Here is a 24,986-nt window from a genome sequence, read left to right as displayed (position 1 = left end):
AAGATGGAAAGGAAGCCTACATCCACCTTTTAATATTTTTATCTAAATAACTAGATTTGTCTTTGTCTTTGAAGAAAAGAATCTGTTTATTATGTAGCTTTCCACTAAAGATTTTACTAGCTCATGTCAGCATGCAGAGAAGAGGTTACCCTTTTGTAATGCCATTGCAAGTCTGTCTGCTGATTTTTCGTAAAAAGCATGATGATACTTGTCACAATGTAAGAGATGATTTAGCGCTACGTGCTGCCTACATAGTAAAAACTCTATTTCTTCAAGCAAGTTGAAAAGCATCAGACTGCTTTGCCAGTTGTCAAAAAACTTCTGTAAGAATGTTTAGGAGACTCACATTAGCCTGGCTTTGTTTGAAATGCGGTCTTCTTGATTGGTGAAGGGTGAGACAGGGAGAGGACCATGAGTGTCATGAAGATATAGTTAGAAGGCTCTCAATGACTGTTTGCATTTCTGTTCATCCTTATGTTTGGTAGGAATTACAAAAATAACTTCCAATTACTTTAATTTCTTACCATATTTTGAGTGTGCATCTGTTTATAAACAGCTTTCCATAACCTGTCATGTGTTTAATTGATTGCTTCTTTTTCAGAATGCCCTTCATCTTACAGCAGTGGTGAGGAGCTGTGTCGAAAACTAGAGGAACTACAGCAATTTCTGAAACGCGAACCAGAACATGAAGAGGAAGTAGATATTCTCAACTTTAGTGAGCCATTAAAAATAAACATTAAGAAAGAACAGGAGGAGAAACAAGAGGAGATGAAGTTCTACTTGGCTTCCTTGCCTGCATCAGAGTTTGTGAGGGACACTGCAGAGAAGGTAATAAACCAATCATAAAGCTAGTAAGAACTGCTGTTAAGCTAGCTGTGGTCTTACATTTATTTAGTTGGCTTTCTTTCATCTATATGAGCCTCTGGATGCTTTATGGAAGTTCTTATAAATGCCCTGGGAAAATTGGACCTTCTGACTTAGCTGGCCAGTGCTTGCAGGAGTGAGTGAAGCATGCCAGCCAGGAGGTCATTTCAGAGTAGAAAAATGATCCTGGAAGGCTGAAAGCAAGGGGAAATGAGGGAAGAGGAGCACTAGCACTGCATTCTTCCTGTCCCATGATACAAAAGATTTGGGCTCGTTGCTTGACCAGTGCTTTTAATAGCAGCTCTTGAAAAGGGGTTGTGGTAAAGCTTAAGACCACAGCAAGCACCTCTACTGCTTGGGTTTCTTCCCCCTGTCCAAATTAGGGTAAAGGAAAGGGACAGCGGGGTCTTCTGTCACAGCAACAGGAAGGAAAGAGAGGAGACTGACTCAGCTTGTAGGAAAAAGTGCTCGCCGTTGTACCAGCAGAGACAGGAGCAGCGGGAGGGGTTTGCATGCAGCGGTTGTGGGAGAAAGAAAGGATCTCTGTCTCCATCTCAAATGCTGACATCAAGGGGCAAAACTTTGGTTCTGCAGTGTATCTGGTCTCTTGCTACATAGGTGATAAGGGCATGGCCATGATGAGTGAGACTGGGGGATGAAATGCTCTTTTGATGTGGAACTTTTGTGCCAGAAGTACTGTTTAAAGTGGTTTCAGTTGCCATAGTTAGGTGCAGGGAAGATGATGAATAGGTGGGGTCAATATATGTACAGTTTTAAAATGGAGCTACCATTCTCAATCCAAAGGTACCCAACGCAGCCTGGGTTTTGTGTGGACTTCGTGAAACAAAAAATAAAACCTGCTTTTGTTTCTTCTGTGTTTTAGAGGCATTTCTGCAGGCTGTTCTAATGGTCAAGCTTCATTTTCTCCAGATTTTTTTTTAAATGAAGCCTGAGATTATACTGCTTGAAAGTTCTGCAGTATCTGCTTGTTTGTGTTTTAACTACCCTTTGTAACAGATTTATTTTCTGTTAGTCTCATTCTCATCTAATCTGTAGTACAACGTGGGCTGTGTTATTTGATGTACTGATTTTTTTTTCTCTCTCGTATTTTATAGATAGGGATTTCTTTTCAGCCTGCTGAGGTACAAAAGAATGTTTATGCGTCAGTAATAGAAGATATGATTTTAAAGGTAAGAAATTACTTCACAATAAGAACTCTTCTGTAACTGCATTAACCCAGTAATGTAGGAAAAAAGATGGAATATCCTTATTAATATGCATTTATCAGATGAGGAGATGCAGAGTCTGATGTCTATCTTTGTGCATGTATAGGTAGATACATAGCTGGCCAAAGAGAGTCATATACTTCAGTGTGTTTCCAGTTTTCTAACTGATTTGTTGGCTTGGACACAGAATAGTGATTTGCAGATTCTCACCTCTGGTAAGATACTGACTCATTCTGTAACTTTGCAAGTATCCCTTACTTTGTCCTGCCCTTCAGAATTGGGGAGGAATCTGCCAGACTTCTGTAAGATTTGATTTTTTTATACAAGGTTAGCTGTTTTTTCCTAAATACTGTTCAGTTCCTTTTTGTCTGGGTTGTCTCTGCTGGGATACTGCTGAATTCATGCAGACAGTAGCAATTCTGCCTTATACAAGAAACCATTTCTCTATCTTAATCACTTTTGGAAAAACACAGGCAGTTCCTTACCAAAGCTTTGAACAGCATGGAGCTGGAGTTCCTGGGTTTGGAGTGAAGGCTAGCACAGATTATTTTTAGCAGTGCCCTGCTGTGTTTCAAGCCAAAGACAATTATTGGGGTTGTTTATACAGACTGCTGCTTATCAGAAGATCACTTTTACAAAAGCTGATTGATTCCAGGTGACACATGCACTTGCATGCACACTTCTGCTGTACTGTCTGTTACTTCTCATAGTTGAACTCGGATACAGATACATCCCTTTGTAGACACAGATTGTAACCATCAGGTTGCTCCATTATAATTGTGGAGTTATGCCAGCTTTCCTGACTGAATGTCCCAGAAACCTCTGCTCTAGTCGTCATACAGGCACAGCAAGCCAAGAGCCTTAATTAGCTTTTGATTGACCGTTGATTAAGCCAAGTGCGTAGGGCATACGGCTGCCGTCTGCTTGCTGTCCAGGCTGGGAGGTTTTTGTGAAAGTATCTTGACACAAACCTGGTGGCCACAGGGCTAACAAACATATACCAGCTCCCAGGTATATGGGAGCTTTGGTGTGTGACAGGCAGGGCCCTACAATGCACTTTGATGCATTGGCTCTGGAACATGGGATCCACCCTGCTGTGCCCATACTGCTCTGCAGGTGCAGAGAGAAACCAGACCGGGCAGTTGCAGAGAAACCAAGTGAGCTCTGTGCGTCTGTAGGTCTCTCTCTTTCTCTGGAATATACTCGGTTCTTTTTGCTGTGCCAGTAAAACTCACTTGGGCGCCTTGAACTGCCCCGTGCTGATGGAATGCAGGTTTGAAGTGAGCCAGAATTTCAGCTGCTCTTACACCGATACTCGAGCAAATAGCATGTTCCTTTGCTCTTCTCCTGATGCTCTCTCCTAACGTTGTCTTTTGTCACAGGCCACTGAACAGCTTATGAGCGATATCCTGCGGCAAGCACTGGCTGTGGCATACCAGACAGCTCCTCACAACAGGTACAGCGGCTTGTTTCCTCTTAGACCACTTACGCCAGCACTGAGGGCTGAACTGCTTTAGGAATTTAGTCAGATTAGCTCAGACCATGTGAGCTAGGGAATTTATGAACTTTATTCTGGGAAGATCCAACCCTTAGGAGGGAGTTTGTCATCTCTTAGCTCCATAGTGGCAAAGGAGTGGTAACATAGACAACACAAAAAATGGAGGCAGGATTCTCTGGTGTTGCCACACTCAAAGGCAGATGACCTGTTTCTACAGAGCCACGTTGGAAGGACCTTCTCACTCTTCTCCATGTCAGGTTACTGTGTAGATAACTTACCTATGGCCAGACAGAACTTAAACAACCTAAATAATCTCTTCGTTGTTTTACTGATATACTCTCTTCTGCCTCAGATACTGAGTGATTTTTATGGTAACAATTAGACCACATTTGATTTCTGTTCAGCATTATGATTTGGGATAGCTTGAAATTGGAAAAAAAAAAACCCATGAGAAAATGCTTAGTTTAAATACTTGTATGTGATACATGAATATTTATATAATATATATTAAACATATTTCTGTATGTTATAAGTAGAAATATATGCACATAGTCTGTGCTGTACAAGTTCATGAATTAATACTTCAGCACTTGATTTTCCTGTCCCAGTGCCCAACATGTTTCCCCCAGTCATTTGAGAGTGGCTTTTTTGTGCTGTGACATTTTAATGCTTTTCCGGTGTTGCTTTAACACCTGCTCTTATATCCTTTTTTTTAATTGATCTTTTGTCTTTTTGGTTTTGTGGGTTTTTTTCCCTATTAGTAAATTTATTGACTTGCTGCTTTATGGACGCATGTCTTTTTATGTATTATAATAGCATCTCTGATGCATTCCCTGCAGGACTCCAAGAGAGATCACAGTGATGAATATTCACAAAGCCATCTGTAATATTCCCTTTCTTGACTTCCTCACAAACAAACATATGAAGATACTAAATGAGGAACAATGAAATAGAGCAAAGAAGAGGCTACAGGAAAGGTGGATTTATGACTGAAGTTGGGTTGACAAACCCAGTATTTCTGTAGGACACTATTATATACATTTATAACATTGGGCTACTAGATTGTTACCTCCAATTAAAGATGCACCTTAATGCAACAAAATGATGCTCTGTTCCAAATCAAGTTGTTAAATGTCAGTGTTTACTTGGTAAGTGTATGTTCAGTGGCTGAACAAACATTGTCAGTTTGCATCGAGTTGCTAGCTGTGAGAGACTCCACAGGCCTGGTCCCTCTGAGACAGCTGTAGTGATGAGATTGTAATTTCTTTTCTTAAAAAAAAGGTTCCCTTTTTGATGCGATTTGCATACAAGTTGGTTTTGCCATGCAGCAGGCAGAACAGTTGCTTTGGCACTCTGACTATGAGAAAAGTCAAAGACAGCTTAGATGGGTGGGTGGGTTGGTTGGTTAGGTTTGGGTGTAGGAGAGCAGAAGGCTGATGGCTGCAATGAATTCTGCCAGTTCTGCTCGAGCATGATGTATGTGACCGAGAACACAGTTGGGTAGGCTTATCATTAGCTTATTCAGCAAAGTGTCACCTAACCAAATTCCTTGCCTCTCTAGAGGTGTCATATCACCTTTCTTGGTCACCTCAGAAAGGGTAGACTGGCACATGCTCAGTCAAGATGAACAAACCATGGTCAGGCTTGGTAAGATTTGACTGACCACTTGTCCTGCATGGGAAAGGAGGGGAGCAAGGACAGTATTCAGTGTTTGTGGGCCTGGACTGGCTGAAACCCTTTGCTTGCCCAATGAGTGCCTCCCCAGGCTGCCAGAAGGTTTGGAGTGTTATGCTGGAGGGCAGGTGACCAGCTGTGTTGTACAAGTCTTAATATTTTGAGAGCATTTGCTAATGATCAGCTTGGCTTGTGAAGCGTGGGAGCAGCACCACTTTGGCTGAAGTTAGGCTCAACGCAGAGAGGCTTGGTAGGAAAAAATCAGAGATGTGCTGCTTGTGGGGAGCCCCTTTGATGTCTTGACTGCAGGAAGAAGTTCTGCTACTAACCACAGCACTTACCTGTCTCAGGAACATCACTGGTGTAGGAGACATGTCTGCAGCCTGGCTGTCAACACCTCGCTAAAGAAGGCTTCGCTGACAACATCCTGACCCACCCCACATCCACCACTCCTCTGTCCTGCCCCACAGGTGCTTGCTAGTAGTGTGAATAAGCCATTGTAAAGTTGGTGGGACTGTCATGCTTCCAGGGTGCTTGTTTTGTGAGGCAGTGCTGTCATGTGAGTGGAGCATGTGTCAAACAGCCAGAACCTCCAATGTGCTGATCTCAGCTGGGTATCTAATCTACTGCATGGCCTTTGATTTAATCACTCTGTGCCTCAGTTTCCCCATCTCTGAGCATGGGGAGCAGGATACCTACCTCACAGGGGTGTGCTGAGGCCTCGCTCTTGTTGGTGCCGTGCTTTGACGATACAAAGCCTTTTATAAACGTTAAACTACGATTATCTTTCCTGGCCTGAGGTAGGAACAGAAATCTTAAAAATGTTATCTTTTGGTGCTTTTTTGGGCTAGAAGACAGGTGATGGTAACTCCAGCAGTGTGCAGGAACTGTGGAAGACGGTTCAGTTAGAGGGTGGTTTCAGGCTTCCAAGGAGAGCAGCGTAGGTTCGATGCAGTTCTTAAACTGAAGAAGGTACTGTGTACCTCTGATGAGGTGCTGCCTGTCTTCTCCACCTTAAACAAAACTGGGGTCTGCAGAGGAGCCCCTCTCAGTTCATCAGAGCTAACAGGGAGGTACAGTGTGCTTGAATAAGAGCGGCAGAATCTATGAAATGGGACCAATGGATGAGATCCAAACAGCATTCAGAGGAGGACTTAAATGCCCCCTAGAAAGGGCATTTCAGATGCTTTGGATTCAAAAGATAATCCTGGCGTGTCCGAGTGAGCTGAGCGCAGGATTGCCTGCACAAGGGAAGTGCACAGCTTAGCCCTGACGTTAGTTTTTCAGCTGAGGTCAGTGTGAAGGAGTTCAAGCAGTGGTGGTTATGGTTGAGCTCAGCATTGAGAGTCAGGAGGAATCCAGGTAGCTGGGGAACTGCAGGCCCCACGCGTTGTAGGCTGTAAAGTCCACACTGCTTTCAGGCACCCCTGTACACAGCTTGTACAAAAGTGAAGGGCATTTTCAAGATATCTGTCACTATCACTATGACAGCCTGCGGGTTGTGTGGGAACAAACAGCCTTTTGGGCAAACTCAGTCGTGCTATGATCTTCTGCAACGACACATGCATTTCCAGCCCCCGTCTCTTGTGGGCTTAGTTTCTGGGATTTTGATACGCCCAGAACAGCTCTTGAGGATGCAGGAGCTCGTCTTTGGGCATCTGTTTGCAAATTGTGGCTTCCTTGCCTGTGTCCTGCTTTTCTATGAGGAATGGAGTTTCAGAATGAGTCCTGAACCTGGCCCTGAAGCAGGCAGGTAAATGCCCCTTGTCCTTAATGGGGTTCTTGCAGTGAAGATCTGTTGCTACATTTCTGAGCAACCACAGGTTATTCTCCTAGGAGATGCTATATTAATAATATATAAAGTTTGCTGAAGATAAAATGTATTAAAAGCAGATAGGAAAGAACACATTTGTTTAGTCCTTCAGATGTAGGAAACGTTTGCAACAAGTTCTTTGACTTGAAAAGTGGTGGGAGAAAAATTTGTTGGCGAGAAGTTCCTGTGGGAATTGCTTGGAGACAAGTCAGAGGTGGTGGAATTTCACGCGCCCGTTCAGGTGTGAGATGATACGGTGTGTTGAAATGTTACGGTATGTTTCTCTGGCTTTCTAAAGAGTCTTGATACAAGTTAAAGATCTCTGTACAAATATTGCCCCTGTTTGTAATGCTGAGTGTTTAAATCCTTCATGTTATCTGTATTATACTGTATAATTGTGTAAGATACGTATGTTTACAATAAATTCTTTTATTAGCTGTGATAGCATTGTCTTAACTGTCACCTGTTGCTCAAAGAAGTTTCTCCAAATCCACATATTTTTGTGTGCTCTGTGTATTCAGAATGTTTTAGTTAGTTCTTGAGAAAAATTGGTGGTTGTGGAATTGATCTGAAGGAAAAGGTGATTTTTTTTTTTTCCCTTTTGTAGTTACTTTAAAAGCTCTTGGTTGTGGAGGTTGGGGGAAGGGAAGCCAGGAGCTCAGCAAGCTTTAGCTCCTCTGGCTTTTCATCCTCCAGAGCAGCGAGTTTAAACAGCAAGTAATTGGTTTGCGTGGAGGATGAAAAGCGTGGTGGGTTGATGTTGGCTGGCTGCCAGACGCCCACCTAGCTGCTCACTCCCCTTCAGCAGCACAGGGGGAGAAAATAAGATGAAAAAGCTTGTGGGTCAAGATAAAAACAAGGATGTCGTGTACTGATTACCGTCAGAGGCAAAACAGGCTCACCTTGGGGAAAATTAGTTGAACTCACTGTCAATTAGAGTGGGATGGTGAGAAACAAAGACAAAACAAACAAAACATTTCCCTCCACCCCTTTTTTCCAAAGACTCGACTTCAGTCCTTCATTCCTGACTCCCACCGCCTCTCCCCCTGCAGGAGGCGCAGGGGAATGGGGGGTTGCCCTCAGCAGTCCCTCTTTTGTCAGTCCTTCCTCCTCCCTTTCTTTAAACATGCTGTCACAGGGGTGACACCGGCTCCTCTGCGGGGCTGCAGCCCTGCCCTCCTGTTCATGGACGCACCTCCAGGCCGTGGTGGGCAGGTGCAGCGTGCCCACAAGGATGGAACCATCCACTTCAGAAATGAAGCCATTTGCACACAGAGCTGGCGCAGGACCTGTGTCTGGGTCCCCGGGTGCAGTATTGGTGACACCAAAGCCTGTGCCACCAGGAACGAGGGATCATCCCTCCCTTCTGTGCCATATCTGCCCTGAAAGCAAACACAGCCTCTCTGGGCTACATGGCACTAACATCCATTTGTGGTAAAGCAGGTTGGTCCTTAGGATCGTACGTTACTGTGGTGGCCAAGACAGAGAAAATCGGTATGAATAAGGCAGAGGTGACAGGTTTGCGTCTGATTGTTCGCCCTCCCTGGCACTGGGTGCAGCTGGCACGAAACTCCCTTTCAGCATCCCAGCAGGCCAGGTGTCAGCAAGATGGAATGGAACAAGCATGTTCAGTGTCACCCTATAGGTAGTAAATTATAATGCTTCAGGTGTAAAACCTTCCTTTTAAAGGGCATTTCTGTCTGTGTCAAATAACCCTTGTTTGCAGTGTGATTCACAGTTGGAAAGCCTTGATGGACTTGGATGTGAACCCAGAGCGACTGGGAAGACAAATACCAGTGTGAGAGCAGCGTTGGAAGCAGTCCCAGCACCGTGACTCTCTGGAGCCTGCAAAACCTGTGTAGATTTGCCCTCTGCAGAGGAACGTGGTGTGATAACCTTTCAATTTGGCTGAGGCAGGCACTTCTCATGCAAAATCAGGTACGTTGCGGATGTCAGCAGCCAGTTGCATCGCCCTGTCCCTTGCAGGGGTAAGTACCTGCTGGGTTTTCCTTCCACTCGTCCATCCTGTAGTCGGAGCCAGGCAACAGCTCCTGAGCCTTTGGCATTCTCCTGGAAGTCTTCTGAGGCACAGCTGGAAGAGCTGGCATCGCAGGATCTGGGGAGGCTGATTGTACCTTTGGCACCTTTACTCACTAAAATGTTCTTGGGAGCAACTGTAGAACGATAGTCTCTGTTAAAATTCAAAGCTAGCACCGTTTTCCCGTGATCTGTGTAAGAAGGCAGAGTGAAACTGAAGTGAAACACAATTTGCTTGTCCCTTTCTGTTAACAGGGCGCACTGGGGGCACCGCTGAAAGGGGGTGTGAGAGCATGGCGCCTGCATCACAGCATCGCAGAATGGGGAGGGTTGGAAGGGACCTCTGGAGATCATCTATCAGAGCAGATCTAGCCTCTCTGTCCGATAGTGAATGTAGCAAATCGGTATCTCTGGTTCATCCCCTTCTGCCCTTCACGTTGATGGACTGCTTGCTGAATAGTTTGCTTTCCCTTTGGCAATGTCTGGGGAAAATCCCGTAAGTGATTGCGAATTCTGCAGAGCAGCAGCTTTCCTTTGGAAAGCAGTTGCACTTTCAAATCAGTGGTTGGGCCACAGCTTGAATTGTGCCTTGGAAGCCATTCTTGCTGGGGCTCTGTGCCTGCGGATAAGCTTGAGGGGTAAGGAGTTGGCTGCTGATGGCTGTGACTGCGGTCGGGCATCCCCCGAGCCCTTGCGTGGTGTCCTGTGTGCTGTGCCGTCCTGCACGTGCAGCTGTGCGAGAGAGAAATGCAGTGGCAAACTGTCCTGCAAGGCTGAATACCCAAGGGTTATGTTTTACAACAAAATAAATTGGGAAAGAACCAATAGCCAAAATACATTTTAATTTATTAAATTAAATCCAGTCCATTTGATAAAATACAAGCTTATTACATTACCAGTTTGTTCAGAACTGGGTTGATTTTTTTTTTTTTTTTTTTTAAGAAATACAGTAAATTAAGAAGAGAGACTGAATAGACCATTTATCCTTTTTTTTCTTTTTTCGGTGTTAATAAAGTCCAGGATTGAAATGAACTTCAATTGTTTGAACAAAACAGTTAAAAACATTACAAAGAGATTAAACAAGCAGATTGAATCCTTAGAAACATCTAACATGCAAAACCTTTAGTACAGCTTGAACATTTCAAATTAATTTCCTGAAAAATGAATCTCCTGAAAAATTCTTTTGGCAAGCGCTGGTATTACTGTACATTCCTCTGGGTCTGAGCACGGGCAGTGCCGTCCCTTGTCCCAACCAAGCGCAGCTTCCTGCAGGTGTTCCCTGGTCCCCTGGCTGGCACCGTTCAATTCTCACATAGTGCAGTGAGAAGATGCTGTCTGCATGTATTCCAGATACAACCCACGTGCCAACAGTGCAAAAACTGTTCTTGTGGGAATTATCAGCAATGCCTACATGTCTGCAGAGTCCACAAAGTTCATTAATTTGCCTTTGACTTCAGCCAGTAGGAAGGTTAAGAAAAAAATCCTCCAGTGTTGAAGCCCATTTCAGTACAGACAAATGACTACCCCATCACTGTTCGAGTCTGAGGACAGTTCCTTTCATTCTGGCCAACGCATTTGTGTGTTTCAAAGACGTAAAGTAAAAGTTTTTCAATTTGTTGTTTGTTTTTTTTTTTCCCAAAATAATTAGCAAAACCATGAAATAAGCAGTAGACTAATTATATTGCATAAGTCATTGAGATAGAAACTGTAAACCTACTACAGTCTCGATGAACAGGCTAAAACATGGTTTCTTAAAACACATGTAGCTCAGCAGAAGTTAAATGCACACCAATCTAAAAAAAATCAGCTTTAGAATAATGACACTTAAAATGGCGTATCTTAAAAATGAAGGATGTCTTACATTCTACATTACATTTTTCTTTAAGAAGAGTTTCTAAGTAACATTCGCTTCTGGTTGTTCCTAGCATTAGCATTACCAATATACAGGCAATAACTTAGGAATTTCAAGGCAATATTTTCCACCTTGCATATGCAAAGAGTTAATATTTATTAAAAGTATAAGCATGTCCTTTTCATTAAAGGATCACAAATTGCTTTAGGTAAAATCCATGTACAATATTTACACTCACCCCAACAGCTATACAAATCACATAAATAGTTTGGATGCTCTGGAGCCTGCTGGGTGCCTAGCTGACTGTCCGTGCAGTCCTCTCCGAACCAGGCTGGTGTGTTGCTGTCAGGGCTGTCTCCCAAAGTCCGGTCCCCTCTTGCTCCTGCGTCAACCCACAAATTCTGGAAATACCCGGCTTTCCAGCCTTAAAGCCCCAAGACACTGTGTGTGCCAGTTTTATTTTAGAGTTCAACGATGCTGGCTTCCTCCAGCTTCTGAAACAACCCTGGAAGTTCAGACCAGCCCCTTTGATGCTAGGATTTCTGGTGATGCCATTTGAGGTCCTGTTTCCAAAACCCCTCAAGCAGCTCAGAAGTCAGCCAGGCACTCCCTGTCTTTCACTGGCCTACCTAGAGGGTGCTGCTAAATAAAACTCTTTTTGGTTTTAATTATCCATCCCACTTGTGATTGTTTCCCTCCCACCCTGTGTAGTGAAGCGTAGGGATGTTGCCTGCAGTACTGCTTTCGCTGCCCAAAGTCAATCTCCTGGTGTGACGGTGCCAGCTGGCACAGCGATGAACCTGCTCCTGGGAAAAACTAGGTCGCTCCTCGCAGCGCGTTTGCCGGTTCTGAACCGAGTATTTTTGCGGTTTGTTGTGTTAACAGCAAGTGTGTGTGTGTGTGTGCATATCATTATCGCTGAAGCTGCTTTTGATAATACCGGTTCTTTGATCTTAACACTCCTCATGAAAATTGCATAGTGATACATCTTAACAGAAATGCCGCATTTAAGCTGCCCGGGTGTGAGGAGGGTCCGGGTTCACACGTTGAGGATCCGTGACGGCGCCTGGAAAACAGCAGAAGGGTTGGGGGAGAACCTGGTCTTCACCTCTGGGATCTAGTAGGGTGAGGGGGGAGAGAAACGTTAGAGCGACACAGGGTGAGACTATCCGGAGAGTCTGAGGGGTCTGGAGCGTTGTGCTGATCTATCTGCTCTCCCCTGTAACGTGCCACCACCCAACAAGCTCTTGACTGGGTGTCGATGAGACTGGCCTTAGCGTACAGGGGTGATGGACCCTGAGGTGTGTGGTGTGACGGGGGATAACCGTGGCTGGGCAGGCCTCGGCAGGAGCCAGCCTCTGCGAGGTGAAGAGCTGCCCTCCTCACAAAGCCCCGCTGGCACATACCCTGCAAACATCACAACTTCCCTGCTGGCCTGGTGCTGGATTTAAGTGAGAGGAATTACAGGGGTGTGTGTCTGGTCCTTAACCCTTTGGAGAATGCCACCCAGGCTCCGTCAGAGCTGCTTTATGGGGCCACAAGCTATGTGTGCTGTGAACAGAGGCACAGACCTGGAGTACCTGAAGGAGAAAATCTGGTTACTGGCCATGCCAGGCTGTGAAACTGAAGGACTTGGATAAGGGTGTAAAGTCCTCAGGCCTGGAGGAAAGGTAGAGATAACAGAGGCTGCTCTCTCTGATGTATGTGGAGTCACAGTTTCACCCAGTATGTAGCTGTTGTGGTTGTACTGAAGCGTGAAGGACACCTGGATGCTTGTGTCTTCCCTAAAGCTTAAAACCCAAAGGATTTGAAACAGGAGTGGTCTTAGCTGTGCATCCAGCCCAGGACTCTGGGTGAGTCTGGCCATAAAACCTGACAGGGTGGAAAGCTTTGCTAGGTGCTGAGTATTCTGATGGGCACCATCCAAGCAGAGAAAGAAGAGCAAGACCACAGGCAAAGGGAGTATAAGGAAGGCTGTTGGTCTGGTTGTTGTTGAGCCCTACGTGTAGGCTGGCAGGCTGCAACGTAAACCTGACTCCCATGCGTCCAGCAAAGCCATGGGCTTCAGGCAGGAGGGAAAGTCCACATGGCCAAGTGTAAACCAGGGAGAGTCGGACTTCTGTTTGAACTGGTGGCTCCTCGGCACCAGCTTCATCCCAGACTGCACCTTTCCCACGCTGTCTGCGAGAGGCCGTGGTGGCACCCTGGGGTGCCAGGAAGTGGGACCTTCGCTTACATGGTCCCCAGTGCGGTGTCCTGGGCGGCCCCTGCTTGTGTCTGGGAGCACAGTCTTCTCTTTCCCTTCCTTGAGAACTGGGACAGGGACTCTGAGGGGTTCATCTAGGACCCTCTCCTTTCCATCCTATCTGCCAGATAGGAAGACCCCCCCTCTCCAGGGTCAAAATACAAGGGTCAAAATACAGGGTTTAAGGGTTAAATACCCCCTATCCTCGGTGCTGCACCTCAGTCAGCAGCCCAGGCTATTCAGAGCAAGGAGGAAGTTTTGGTGAGGTTTGCAAATTCTGTTTTGCCTGAGGTCACTGACCCACTTTAGGTGGAGCTGGATATAGCCATCGTGTGCCTTGTCGCAGCGGGTGCCAGCGATCCTCTGCGGAGGAGGCACTTGGCTGTCTGCTGATTAAACACTTCTTCCTCGTCTCCTCCAAGGCAAAGATTTACTTTTTACGCGTGGCCCTGGAGCAGCTGCCGTGCCTCTGACGGCACAGCACGCTGCGGCCGGGGAGTTCAGCCCCGTCTCTGCTTTCGAGTCACTCGGTGCAGCCTGTGATGGGCTTTTGCGGTTGGTTGTGAAGTGCTGTTCTCTTTGGTGGTCTCATGCAACAAGCAGCTAAACCAGAGCCTTGTTGGTGTGCACCTTCCTTCCTCGCGGGGACGGGGAGTGTGTGGGACCCTGCCAGGGAGAACACTGGCTACAGAGAGAACATCTCCTCCTGGGATTTTCAGTAATGCTTAGATGTATTTCACCAACAAGAAAATGATCTTACGCTGGTACAGAGGGTTGTAGAAACGCAGGAAGACCCCAAGGAAGCCTCAGAGGCCCAAGAGCTGTGCAGCCTGGCTGCTCCCCACGGCTCTGTCCTCCGTGGTGTGGGTAGCGGGGGCAGCTCCTGCCCTCACCGGCACGGGGGAGCTTTGTCCTGTTTGGGTGGGTGCTGCTCCTTAGGCAGCGACCTGCAAACGTTCCCATGCAGACACTTGTGTCCGTGGTTGATGTCAGCACCAGCAGTTGAATCTCCTGCTACAGCCCTGAGGCCAGTGCACACTGACCCCTCTGAGTGTGCACGGAGGGTGTTAAATGCATCTTACGCAGAGAGAGAGAGAACGACACACGCCATGTACGTGAGGTATCCAGCTGAGGGGATCCCGAACCCTGAACTGCCTGACTGTCATGCAGTTTACAGTCTTGGTTTCAGGTTGAATTATGATAAATTACGGTACAACATTCTCTAGCATGTCTCTCTGAAAGCAAGGGATGGCTGCATTACCTGCTGAGCAGTGATGAAAGAGTGGTCAATGAGGACATGGCTTTATTCTAAACGCACCACACTGATAACAAATGAGGAGTTCCTGGTGTATACTTTGGGCTTTACTCACATTGCCTTTGGGATTTAAAAAAATGTTAATTACCTTAAAATCTGCCTTGTAGCTTGTCTCTTGAACAAAATGGTCTTCTGGGATAATGAAGCCTTGCTTTGTCTTTATAGGCTTGGATGGTTTTGCTCCAGTCCATGGGCGATACTCTTGCCTGAAATGAGATTGTCAAGACAGAAGAACCCATAAAACACAACATACTCACAGGGTACTTCTGTGCAGGGTGGCTGCAAAGCCAGAAGGCAAGGCTGGTTACAGTCAGCTTGTAAGATTGAGCTTGTCTAAGGCATACTAAGAATAAAGGACAAACTGAGCCTAGAGCCCTGCCTTTGAGAAAGCCCAGGCTGAAAGATGCAGCAGAGCACAGGCTGGGCTAGCTGGCTGCCCTCACTTCACGCCTCTATTATTCCTGGAAAAGTGTGCTCTCTCCTGGAGGTGCTTGGTGCTTTCCTCCTGGGTAAGAAAAAGTCAGGGTGACCTTTTGCTTGACAGCTCATTGACCACTTACAATGTAAAGCTTTGTTTGGCTCATTGGCCACTTGCAATGTCAACCTTCTTGGTCTGGGGCTGCAAAAGCCTGGCCCTCATGCACGTGGAGAGAGGCTGCTGCTGTTCCCGTACTTGGCTTCAGCTTTTGGCAGCAGGCACGTTCGCCAGCGTGTGCTGGGCTGCGCCTCTGCAGCAACTCAGCCTGAAACACGTACGGAGGGAGACACCATCTCAGCTGGGATGCTGCCGCTGGTGGGTTTCCTTCAGATGGGGGCAAATGCTTTGACTTTGCGTGACAATGTCTGAGAAGGTGGCACTTGGCTGACTTATTCTTGGGGCAGTGACATCTGAGAAACGGGTGCAGAGACCACCCTGAGAAAGGGGCAGCACGTGTTTCGTGCTGAAGAACAGCATGGCAGAGCCTGGCTTCACTTCCCTCTGCTTCTCCGTACCTCTTGTCACACACAGGCTTCCCCCCTGCCCTCTCCGTTAGGACTGTCTGGCTGCTGCAGTAGCAGCCAGCTGAGCTGGCTTGTTTGCTCCCAGGAGAAGACACAAGTCTGCTCTGTTTGTGTACATACCTCCGGCAACCAATTCAAACAGCTTCTGTAGCAGAAGGAGAGGCAACTAACCAAGATGTGACAATTTTATGTTCATACCCTGGCATACTTAAATAATAACTGCGTTTTACTAGCTGCTTCAGAGGATCAAGGGGTAAGACTGAGTCCTGAGCCTTGTCCAGGCTAGGGCAATTCGCTGTGGGTTAATGTGCTGAGCTTAGCTTTGATCCCAGCCTTTCTGATTTTCATTTTTCCCAAGAATGCTATTTGCTATTTTGAGAATAGCTGCAAATTTCCTCTTTTAAAAATCTTATTTAAAGTGTTTAAGTGTGCAGTATTATCTTAGAATGTGTAGTTTGGTCTTGATCCTTTTAGTTTATTACCAAAATATCCGCTGCCTGGTTTATGCTTGATGTCTAAACACAGACTGAGCCTTAAAATGCTGCCTGTTTTTCCAGGGAATCCCAGATGCGTGTGAAGGCTGAGTTAAATCTGAGCTCTGCTCTACTGCGCAGCCAGAGGGAAAACACAGAGCTACTGGGCAAAATACCAGCAAAATGGTACAAAGCCGTCAGTTACGTCCCAGCAGCTGCCAGGAACTGGAACCTGCTGCCCCACATAAAGCCGCCTTGCCCCAAGGATGCTGGTGGCATTGACTCCTAAGCGTTCACCCTCGTGCCGGCTGGTCTCCCCGCTGCGTTACGCTGCAAGGGAGCGTGTCCCCAGCTCTCAGGGAATGCCCGTGCCGCCTGCCGCTGCGGCCAGCTCTGTCTCGCTGCTTCGTGGCGGATCATTTGCTGATTTGGCTGGCCCCCAGACACAGCCCTGATGGATCTCAGGACCCTCGTTCTGGCTGGAAGCCAAACCGTTCTCCTCTCCACCTGGACAGCCAGAACTATTTTCGAGGCACCCATATGCAATGAGGAAAAGCTCTGCCTTCACCCACAGAAACAGCAATGTGAGGACGGACGCAGTCACGGCTCATATCCACAGTAGCGTTTCTTATTTGGACCCAGCATTTCTTCCTGGAAGAACCCAGGGCTCTGGGCCACAGGGAAGGGCTGGGCAAAGCAGAGGTAACTTATCCCCTTTGGGAGCTACGGTACTTGAAACGAAACAAGAAATGAAAACTACAACCTTGGGTCCAGAAAGTACAGCTAACCAAATTCGCTCTGCCTTTCAGCTTGCAGGACGCTCACCCATCTCCAGCTGCACAGCCAAGAGTCAGAACGACACGAGCCCAAATACCAGTTTGCTGACTTGTCTAAACATCTGTCATGGAGCTTTGAGTCCAGTCAAAATGCTTGACCTACTCGGAGCCTGGGGAAGAGGAACCACCTCTTTTTAATGTTACTTAGTTTAAGATGTCAAGTGTCAAGATTTAGTGACTTTCTCCCCTCTTGTACTCCATGGTGCAACATTTGCTTCCCGTGCTTGGGGAACCCAACGCATCAGGTGGAGCTCAGCCGGTGCATAGCCTCTCCCTCCCTTCCCCACATCTGACACCATGCCTGGTGTCTCATCCAAGATCACACAAGGAGCCGTTATGAGCAAGAGGACAGCATGGTGGGAGAGGAGTTTACAGAAATGGCACGGAGCAGGGGAGGGCCCAGTGTGATGTGACATCCCACTGCTGCTGGGGCTGAACACAAGAGGCATTGCCTGTTTCTGCTGGAGACAGTCATCTTCGTCCCTCCTGCTGTACTCCCCTCCTCCTCTTGTCCCTAGGCAGCAGCAGTTGTCAGGTTACTTTGGGGCTGCAAGCACCTGGAGGGGAGGGGGAATAGCCTCCAGGCCCATAACTCGGTGTCCAGGCTCTTGTTAGGTTCTGTTCTCCATCATTACAACCTAGAGGTGAGATTTCTGATCTCCACAAATAGAAATGACCCAGCAGTACTCAGAGGTACTAAAGTACTGAGGCTGTGAAAGAAAAAGACCTCCTGAGTTGTAGGCAGGCTTTACAATAGTAGAGATCAAAAGGGAAGGGCTGCTTTCTGTGTACTGCTGCTTCTTTACCTCCGACTCGCTCTAGGAAGGAATAAGAAGCAGCAGCTTTTTGCAGGTGGTTGCCCTGTTACTCTGTGGAACCGCTTTGATCACATAAATCCCTGGTTTGTCATCATTTGTTTGCTCTTTCTTGTAATTGGTTACTAGAGCCTGGGGAAAGGCATTTCTTCTGTAATGTGTCAGGGTGAGCTGTCTGGAGGGGCAGCTTTGGATGAAGGCAGTGTGGAGAGCAGGAGGCTGGTGGCCTGCTGGGACAGCTTAACCCCCCCAGCAGTGGTGGGAAATGGAGCAAGTGGGAGTCCAGCTATCACCTGTAGCAAAGTCAGGCAGTACTTGGAGCTGCTTATAGCTCACAGGTCAGAAGCAGCAGCAAAAGACTGGACTGAAAGGCCAGGAGGAAAAACCTCAAGCTTCAAGTTATTCTCTTAGGATGAGTTTGGGGCTTGCTCTGCTCACAGACAGCTCCCCGAGGAAGGAGCACTCACAGCAGTGTGACAGGACAGGCAGCTGCTCCCCCTTATCGGAGCTGTGGGAGTGGGAGTTTGTGGGTAGGTCTTAGGGTCTTGACTTCTGTCATTGTCCCATTCCCCATTCTTTCCCCTTTTCCTCTAACATGAGTTTGGGTGTACTTTGACTAGCGGAAAGTCCTCTTACCTTTATGCCACAGCTTTGAATCCTCCCCATTTCAGTTCTGCAGCGTACTTTGCAGAACAGACGTCCTCTCTTGAGCCACTATTTCCAGCCCCCCTCGCCCTCTCCTCCCTCGGCTCTGTCCCCCTCCAAGCCCTCCCTTCCCCAGCCAGGCTATGCAGCGCTCAGCCAGTCTCTCTGGATCCGTCCCAATGCCTGCACCAAGCAAGCTTACTTCTTAAATAGCGTAAAAAATCAAGGGCTTTAGTATTAATTTCCCCAAGCAGCAAGATACTTAAGAATGTAAAGATAACTGTAAGCCTTGATTATAAAAGCTTTACTCCTATTATTAAGGATAAGCATGTGTTTAAGTATCTTGCTGGATCAAGGATGGAGCTCCTCATACACAGTAGTGTTAACCCTGCCAGCTCAGGTGTGTGCTGTGATCCCATACTCTGCTGAACATGACTGCGGGCGTTTCCTCTGTTTTCTTCTGCACAGCTGAAATAAGATGCTTTTCAGCGTGAAGCAGTCACCACAGTTCACCTTGCCCTTCTGCACAAGCGCTGTGTGAAGGCAGGTGAATAGTACAGACAGCAAAATACGGGGAAAGGTGTCATTCCCCTTCATCCTGCATTATCTCTCTGGTGGGGAGAACGTTCCTGGTCCTGGTCACAGTGCACGTGCTGAACACTTGCCCAAGAAGGTGGGAGTTCAGTTTGCGGAGGGATCTTCCGCTCTGCTGTTCCCGAAATCATTAGCAATGGCACATCAGGCCCTTTCCCCGTCACGATCCCAGCTCTTTATGCATTTCCTTTTCATCAAAGCAACAGAAAAAAATTGCTCGCCCTGGGTGAGCAGGAAACCCTGCTGGTCTCGAGGCCCTTGGTTTGCTCTGCTTTACTGCTGTGCCTCCCACCTGCGAACTACTCGGGTGCTCTCGACTCTCACGCCCACTCAAAACACCTATAGTGTGGAAACACCGACTGCAGCTCTGCTCAGGGCTGGTGCTGTGCGTGTGTGCAGAACGTCACAGCCCTCCTCCCCTTCCCCGAGTGCTAACACAAGCCAAGCCGACGGGTGCAGGAAGAAGAGGCAAAGCAGCCGCTCACAGCTCCGATGCAACGTGTTCACTGACACGTTTGAAGTGCTTTCCAGAAACTGGCAGGTTACCGAAGGGGAAACTGAGGTCTGAAGTGCCCTAAAGAAGTACAGCTGAGCCTCGAACAGGGCTCCTCTCCCCGCAATGAGGTTGTGCCTTCATCCCCCTTGCCTTCTAGTGGGGTGAGAAAGTGACATCCTGAGAACAGAACCAGCTGGAGATACCTGCTGGCAGCACCACCTCCTCTCATCCACTGTAGAAGGGAGCTAAGTAAAGCACTCATCTGCTTCTGAACTGTCTGCTGAATACAATCAAGACCAAGTACGACAATTAATTGTGTGCAAACCTCTGCTGTGTCAGAAGTACACAGCACCCGCAACTTGCTGCTGAAGGGGAGAAGCCACTTCCCTGACCCCAAAGGACAAACCCTCAGGGAGGTGCAGAGAGGGTGGCTCAGCGCTTCCTCTGTCTCCTCCAGCATCAGTAAGGTGTAATCTACTGCAACCCTCTGCAGCAGTCCCCGGGATCCTTTCGCAGTTGGAGCACATCCCATTTTAGCCTTCCAAGTGCAGCTTGTATCGATCTGCCTTGCCCTGTGTGCCTGAGCTCCCCCCACATAGCCCAGTTGGGGTTTGACTTCATTCAGACCCTGCAGAACTCCAGCCGAAATCCAGGGACTGGAGGCAGGAGCTGCCCCAAAGATCTGGAGACATGGGGCAATAGTTTGGGGGGCAGGTAGCTGTGCTGTCCTTCCACCCTTTAGAGAGAGTTATTCTGTCAAAATTAAAAATATCTTTGCTTCCTCAGAGGAACAGCTATTCTTCCAACACCGCCTCCACCTTCATCTTTCTCCTGGCTATAGAAAGGCTCCCCCAGAAGTCACTGGGAATGGTCTTGGTCACTGGTTCCGGGGGTTTATTATGTTCTGGGAAATATGAGGTCCGGCGGACTGGCTGCGCCACGCACAGCCAGTTTTGTATGCAGCTGAGTTTCCTTCTGAGCTTAAAAAAGACTGCAGAGAGAAGATGTAGCGGGAACTTGTGGAACGAAGTCTCACGGGAGGAGTGCACTGATGCACAAAGGCACATCAAACGGTGCTGAGAGTTACAGGGGACTCGCTGCTACGCTTGGGTGCTGCACAGAAACAACCACGCAATAGGCTGTGGTAGAAGCGTGCAGTCAAAATCCCTGAATTAAAAAGAAACAAACAAACCACAACACCTAAAAAAACCCCGACGCCTTACAGAATTAAGCAAGAAAACCGCTACTGCCATTAAAAGCTTGAGTGGCCCATGCATCAATGCCAACTTTTCTGCACTGTCCTGTTCCAGCCAGTCTTTCCCTCCCGTTGAGATCTTTTCTCTTTCCCATTGAGCAAGCCCAGCCAGCTGCTGAGACCTGACAAACTCACAGAATACAGCTGGAGGCTGCTGACTGGTACTCAGATGGCCCATTTCTTGTCGGAGTGGACACAGCTCCCCACACACAGAGCCCGGTCCTCGGGGCTGCCCTACCTGCTCGCAGGGCTGAGCCATAGGGAAGGGAGGATATTCCTGCAGCAGCAGAGAAGGGGGAATCTCCCCGAGGTTCTCCTTGGAAAGGAAATGAGAGTGCCTAACCAAAAACGTGTGTGCTTTCCACAACTTCACTCCTCTAACCTTCTACCTGCAGCGGTCTCTTCTGCATGTCTCCGTGCGGGACACCCTCTCCCTTTTCTCAAACCCCCTAAAGACATTATGTAGTTCACACCCAACCTCCTCCTCAGGACCCAGCACCCTCCAGCTGCCCCCAATAACAGAAACCCCCCTTGCTCTATCTCCACCACAGCTGATCTGCCTTTCCTGCCTCCTCACCTGTGGATGGGTGCAGCCTACAAGAAGCAGGGCAGATCCCTGCTCCCAGAGAGTAGCAGAGCTCTGTGTGACTACCAAAGGAAAGCCTAATACACCAGTAGGGTCCTTCTGGTCTTTGCTAGGAAGATGAAGAACACCAATGCTTAATAGTTCTGTTTGGCTACTGCCTGAAGATGAGATATGTGATGAAGATGAGATACTGCAATGCTGCCTTTGGAAAACAGCAAGGTAAGAGGAAAGGAGAGCTGAACTGCAGGGGTGTTAGGGGGAATCTCCCTGTGGTTGTGGGTGCTCAGCGTGCAAAGGGTGGGTGCGCTGTGGGTTGCCCCTTCCCTGCCTCAGACCAGTGGAGCGCTCCTGGGGCTTTGGAGTGACTGCTGCTACCAAACACAAACCCAGTACCCCAAGCGTAACTGAAAGTGAGCGCGGGTAACTCTGCCGAGTACCAACTGCTCCACTCCTGCTTAGTCTATTCTTTTTTTTAAAAAAAGGCAACCAATCCAAACCAAAATAGACCCTTGCAGCTTGCAAAGCTATTGTGGACTTCTCTCCTGCCGTTGTGACTCTGGTGACTTTTATAGGGTGTGCTCAGTGGTATGGGGATTTCTCAAAGTTGCAATGTTGTACTGGGAGATAATTCAAAGTGACTGTGGGAGTTAGTGAAGTAAGACCAAGGTGGCTTGGCTTGTATTAGTTGCACTGTATAGCCTTCAAACAGCTTAAAGGTGTTGCGTGAGAGCTCTGTGCTGGTGTGGCTGCCCCGGCTTGTGCTTCTGTCCTCATCCTGCACTGCTCCTCCATGAGGAGTTCCTCGACTGCCTTTAGGTGTTACTTTTTGTAAAACCTGTTTTGATTTGCTTGTTGGTATCTCGCTTTGGCCAGTGTTTGTCCCATGACCTGCGAATTTCTTGCTCTTTCATGACAGTAATTGAGAGACAAGTCAGAGGGAAGGAAGGTGTGAGAAGTGACTCTTTGCTGAGCATTAGAGCAGCTGTAGGGAAGCTGCGGCTCTAATGCGGGCTAATGCACCCTTCCTCTGCGGTCAGGCTGAAGTGGGGGGGGGCGGGGGGGAAGGTCTCAGCAACAACATGGAGAGAGATGTGTTTCTGAAAGATGAGCCCTGCTCATCTTGTTCTAGGTAGGTTTCTCCGAAGTAATTCCTGTGCTGCTTTGAAATTCAGAAGTGCTTTTCTTCAGAAATAATCATCACTGATTGGCCTGTGAGATGTGGCAAAGGATGAAGTAGTGCATAAATCCAAGCACTGCAGTTATCCCTTCCAGAGTCAGTATGCTAACTGCACTAGTACCAGGGCAGCTGCCTGTGTGGGGAGGAGTGGGACAAGCAATGTGCTCTCCTGTGCAGGACTGTAATCCTTCCCAGGGCCCCCAGTGTGTTTGTCTTAAAAGCATGGTGATAAAGAACCTAATGAATTGGAATTACAAAGCGAAATGTCTCCTAGCTACATAATAGATAATAAGTGTCTAAATACTTGGGATTCTATTGGAATAAAAATAATTGCTCTATTAATACACCTCATAGGTATATTAAAATCTGCCAAACCTCATTATGAGGGAGCGTGTGGTAACAACGTGAAACTGGTGCAATATTCAACAGCAGCCATGTAGGAGCTGAACTCCCCTTTCCTCCCATGGTGGGTGTAATGAGAACAAGGGTTGAATTTAAGTGCATGCTGCCTGATTGCTTGTTCCAGCAAATAAGTGTCTGTAATTAGCTGTACTGATCACGGGGAAAGGAAGGTGTCAATAACATAAGTCACTTAATCATTCTTAAAGGCTCTCTAGGAAAGGTGGTTTGTGACAATTTTTCCTATTACTGATACTGGCATATTTTGGGGGGTACATCCCCTGTGTCTTTGCGCCTGACTATCCGCTGAGGCAGTGATTTAGCTCAACTTGAACGTGGCATTCCGGCAGTTTTAAAGGGAAAAAGATGATGGCACTGAGGGGTTCGGGGAGCGCCGCTCGGTGCGGCTGTCGGGCACGGCCGGGCAGCGCCGGTGGTCCCGGCTCCCAGCAGCGGGCAGTTGAAGCGCTGCTGGGGGGAGAGGGCACGGCGGGGGTCCCCCCGCCGCTCCCCCCGAGCCGCGGCAGTACCGGGAGCGGGGGGCGGCCGGGCCGGCGCTGCGGCGGCCGCGGTGCGTGCCCGGGCAGGCTCCGCCGCAGCGGCAACACCGGCCGCGCTGCCGGGACGGGCCAGAGCCCGCCTGGGCAACCAGCCGCGCTTCTCAGGACCGCGATGCCAAAGCCAAACGCGGCTTTGGTGACAGGCTGAGCCCGATGGCGAGGCGGCAGCGCCTGCCCCCCCCCTTAGTTACAGCTTCCTCCCCCCCGCCGCGGTCCTTCGCCGGCATCCCCGCCCCGCGCTGCGGCGGAGCATCCCTCGGCCGGGGCGGGGAGCGGGGCGGCCGCCGCGGCCCGGTTACCTGTAGGAGGTGGTGTGGCCGCCGTCCGCCTGCGAGCGCGGCCGGAGCTGCTCGGGGCCGCCGCAGAGGTCCCCCGCCGGCCGCCCGCCACCGCCGGGCAGGGCGCAGGCGGCGCGGCCCGGGGCGGGCTGGGGGGCGGCCCCGTCCCTCCCGCCGCCGCCGCCGCCGCTGCTGGCGCTGACCCAGGGGAAGGCGTCCTTCCGCGGGAGGGGCCACGCTCTGAAGTCCCGCCGGTACTGGGTCTCCGCCGCGAAGGGCTCTCCGGCGGCCACCGCCCGGCCCTTCCTGCGGCCGCCCGGCTTGGCGGCGGCGGGGTCCCGCGGGCGGGGGGCCGGGGCGGGCGTGCGGGCGCTGCCCCGAGGGGGGGGCCCGCCGCGCTGGGGCGGCCCGTCCTCCTGCTCCTCGATGTCCGAGTAGTTGTGGATGGTGAGCGGCACGGAGAGGTCGGACTTGTCCAGCTGGCTCCAGAAGCGGGCCAGGCAGCACACCCGGCTGATGCACGGCCAGGCCATGGCCGCCGCCGCAGCCCCCGCCTCGCCCGCGGCTCCGGCGCCCGCAGCCGGCCGCGCACCCGGCTTCAGCCCTCATGGGCGGCAGCCCCTCCTCCCGCCGCCCCCTTCCCCCGGTAACGACACCCCCTCGCCGGGATTACGGCCCGCACACGTGACCCGGCTGCCGGCAGCAGCTCCGTGCGGCCGGCGGGGGCTGGCGGCGGTGCGGGGAGAAGCCGCCGGGAGCGGACCCCCCTCCGCCGGCCGGCTGCTCCTGAGCGATGCTGCGAGCGGCGGCATCCCCGCCGTGCCGCCCCGCCGTGCCTCCGCACGGTACCGGCTGTCCCCTCCGTGCCCCCGGTCCAGCCCGTTGGGATGCTCTCGCTGTCACCGGGAAGCGCTGCAGCACAGCCCATCGCGGGCACCGGCCCCACCGGGAACACTGCTCTGCTCCGGCTGGGCAGTCCTGCTTAATTATAACTCCAAATTGCCTGTAACCATTTATGATTAGAGAAAAGATTTGTCTACAAACCCCGATGTTTATAAAATAAGTGATCTGGGTGAGAAATAGCAGCTTCGCAATGTTTGTTTCCACAAGCTGTGTACAAGAAAACACTCCCCCTCCCTCCATTTACATTAACAGTTTAACCACGTCACTTTTTAAAATACTACCTACTGACCAAAATTCAAACGTCTGTTATATATCTTAATATATGGTCCACATCATTTACTGCCTACCAGAGCCTGGACATTACAGCTTTTTTTTGTACGTTCAGGTTCAAAGCCAAGCAGTCCTGGCACAAACCTCTGAAGCTGACAGAATCACATCGAGGA

General features: G+C 49.2%; 2 protein-coding genes across 8 annotated transcripts in view; one reads left to right on the top strand and one right to left on the bottom strand.

The window, feature by feature from the left end:
* Positions 1-7,507, top strand: part of YEATS2 (YEATS domain containing 2) — a 49,648-nt gene extending 42,141 nt beyond the window's left edge. For 6 of the 7 annotated variants that reach the window (XM_068421129.1, XM_068421128.1, XM_068421126.1 and 3 more), the window contains 4 exons: positions 602-828; positions 1,980-2,054; positions 3,473-3,546; positions 4,428-7,507. In XM_068421129.1, coding sequence (XP_068277230.1) covers positions 602-828; positions 1,980-2,054; positions 3,473-3,546; positions 4,428-4,536 — 485 coding nt within the window. In that variant the 3' untranslated portion in view covers positions 4,537-7,507. The remainder of the gene's footprint in view (positions 1-601; positions 829-1,979; positions 2,055-3,472; positions 3,547-4,427) is intronic. The other variant, XR_011049894.1, reaches the window with a different exon arrangement.
* A 4,496-nt stretch (positions 7,508-12,003) lies between these two features.
* On the bottom strand, positions 12,004-24,173 carry MAP6D1 (MAP6 domain containing 1). Its single transcript, XM_068421266.1, has 3 exons — positions 23,662-24,173; positions 14,613-14,730; positions 12,004-12,081 (listed from the first exon to the last, which is right to left on the bottom strand). The coding sequence occupies exons 1-3, from the start codon at positions 24,171-24,173 to the stop codon at positions 12,004-12,006; spliced, it is 708 nt and encodes a 235-aa protein (XP_068277367.1).
* Positions 24,174-24,986: the final 813 nt, after the last annotated feature.

Source organism: Nyctibius grandis, chromosome 32 (assembly GCF_013368605.1).
Source record: "Nyctibius grandis isolate bNycGra1 chromosome 32, bNycGra1.pri, whole genome shotgun sequence".
NCBI lineage: Eukaryota > Metazoa > Chordata > Aves > Nyctibiiformes > Nyctibiidae > Nyctibius > Nyctibius grandis.
Note: the sequence above shows the minus strand (reverse complement) of the source record. Positions and strands in the feature narration are given on the sequence as shown.

Excerpts from the sequence above, each read along its gene's own strand:
- MAP6D1 (XM_068421266.1), bottom strand. The coding sequence starts at position 24,173 with ATGGCCTGGCCGTGCATCAGCCGGGTGTGCTGCCTGGCCCGCTTCTGG. Across the intron at positions 14,731-23,661 it reads GGCCACACCACCTCCTACAG|GCAAGAGTATCGCCCATGGA; the intron begins GTAACCGGGCCG and ends ATCTCATTTCAG. Across the intron at positions 12,082-14,612 it reads GCTACAAGGCAGATTTTAAG|ATCCCAGAGGTGAAGACCAG; the intron begins GTAATTAACATT and ends TCACCCTACTAG.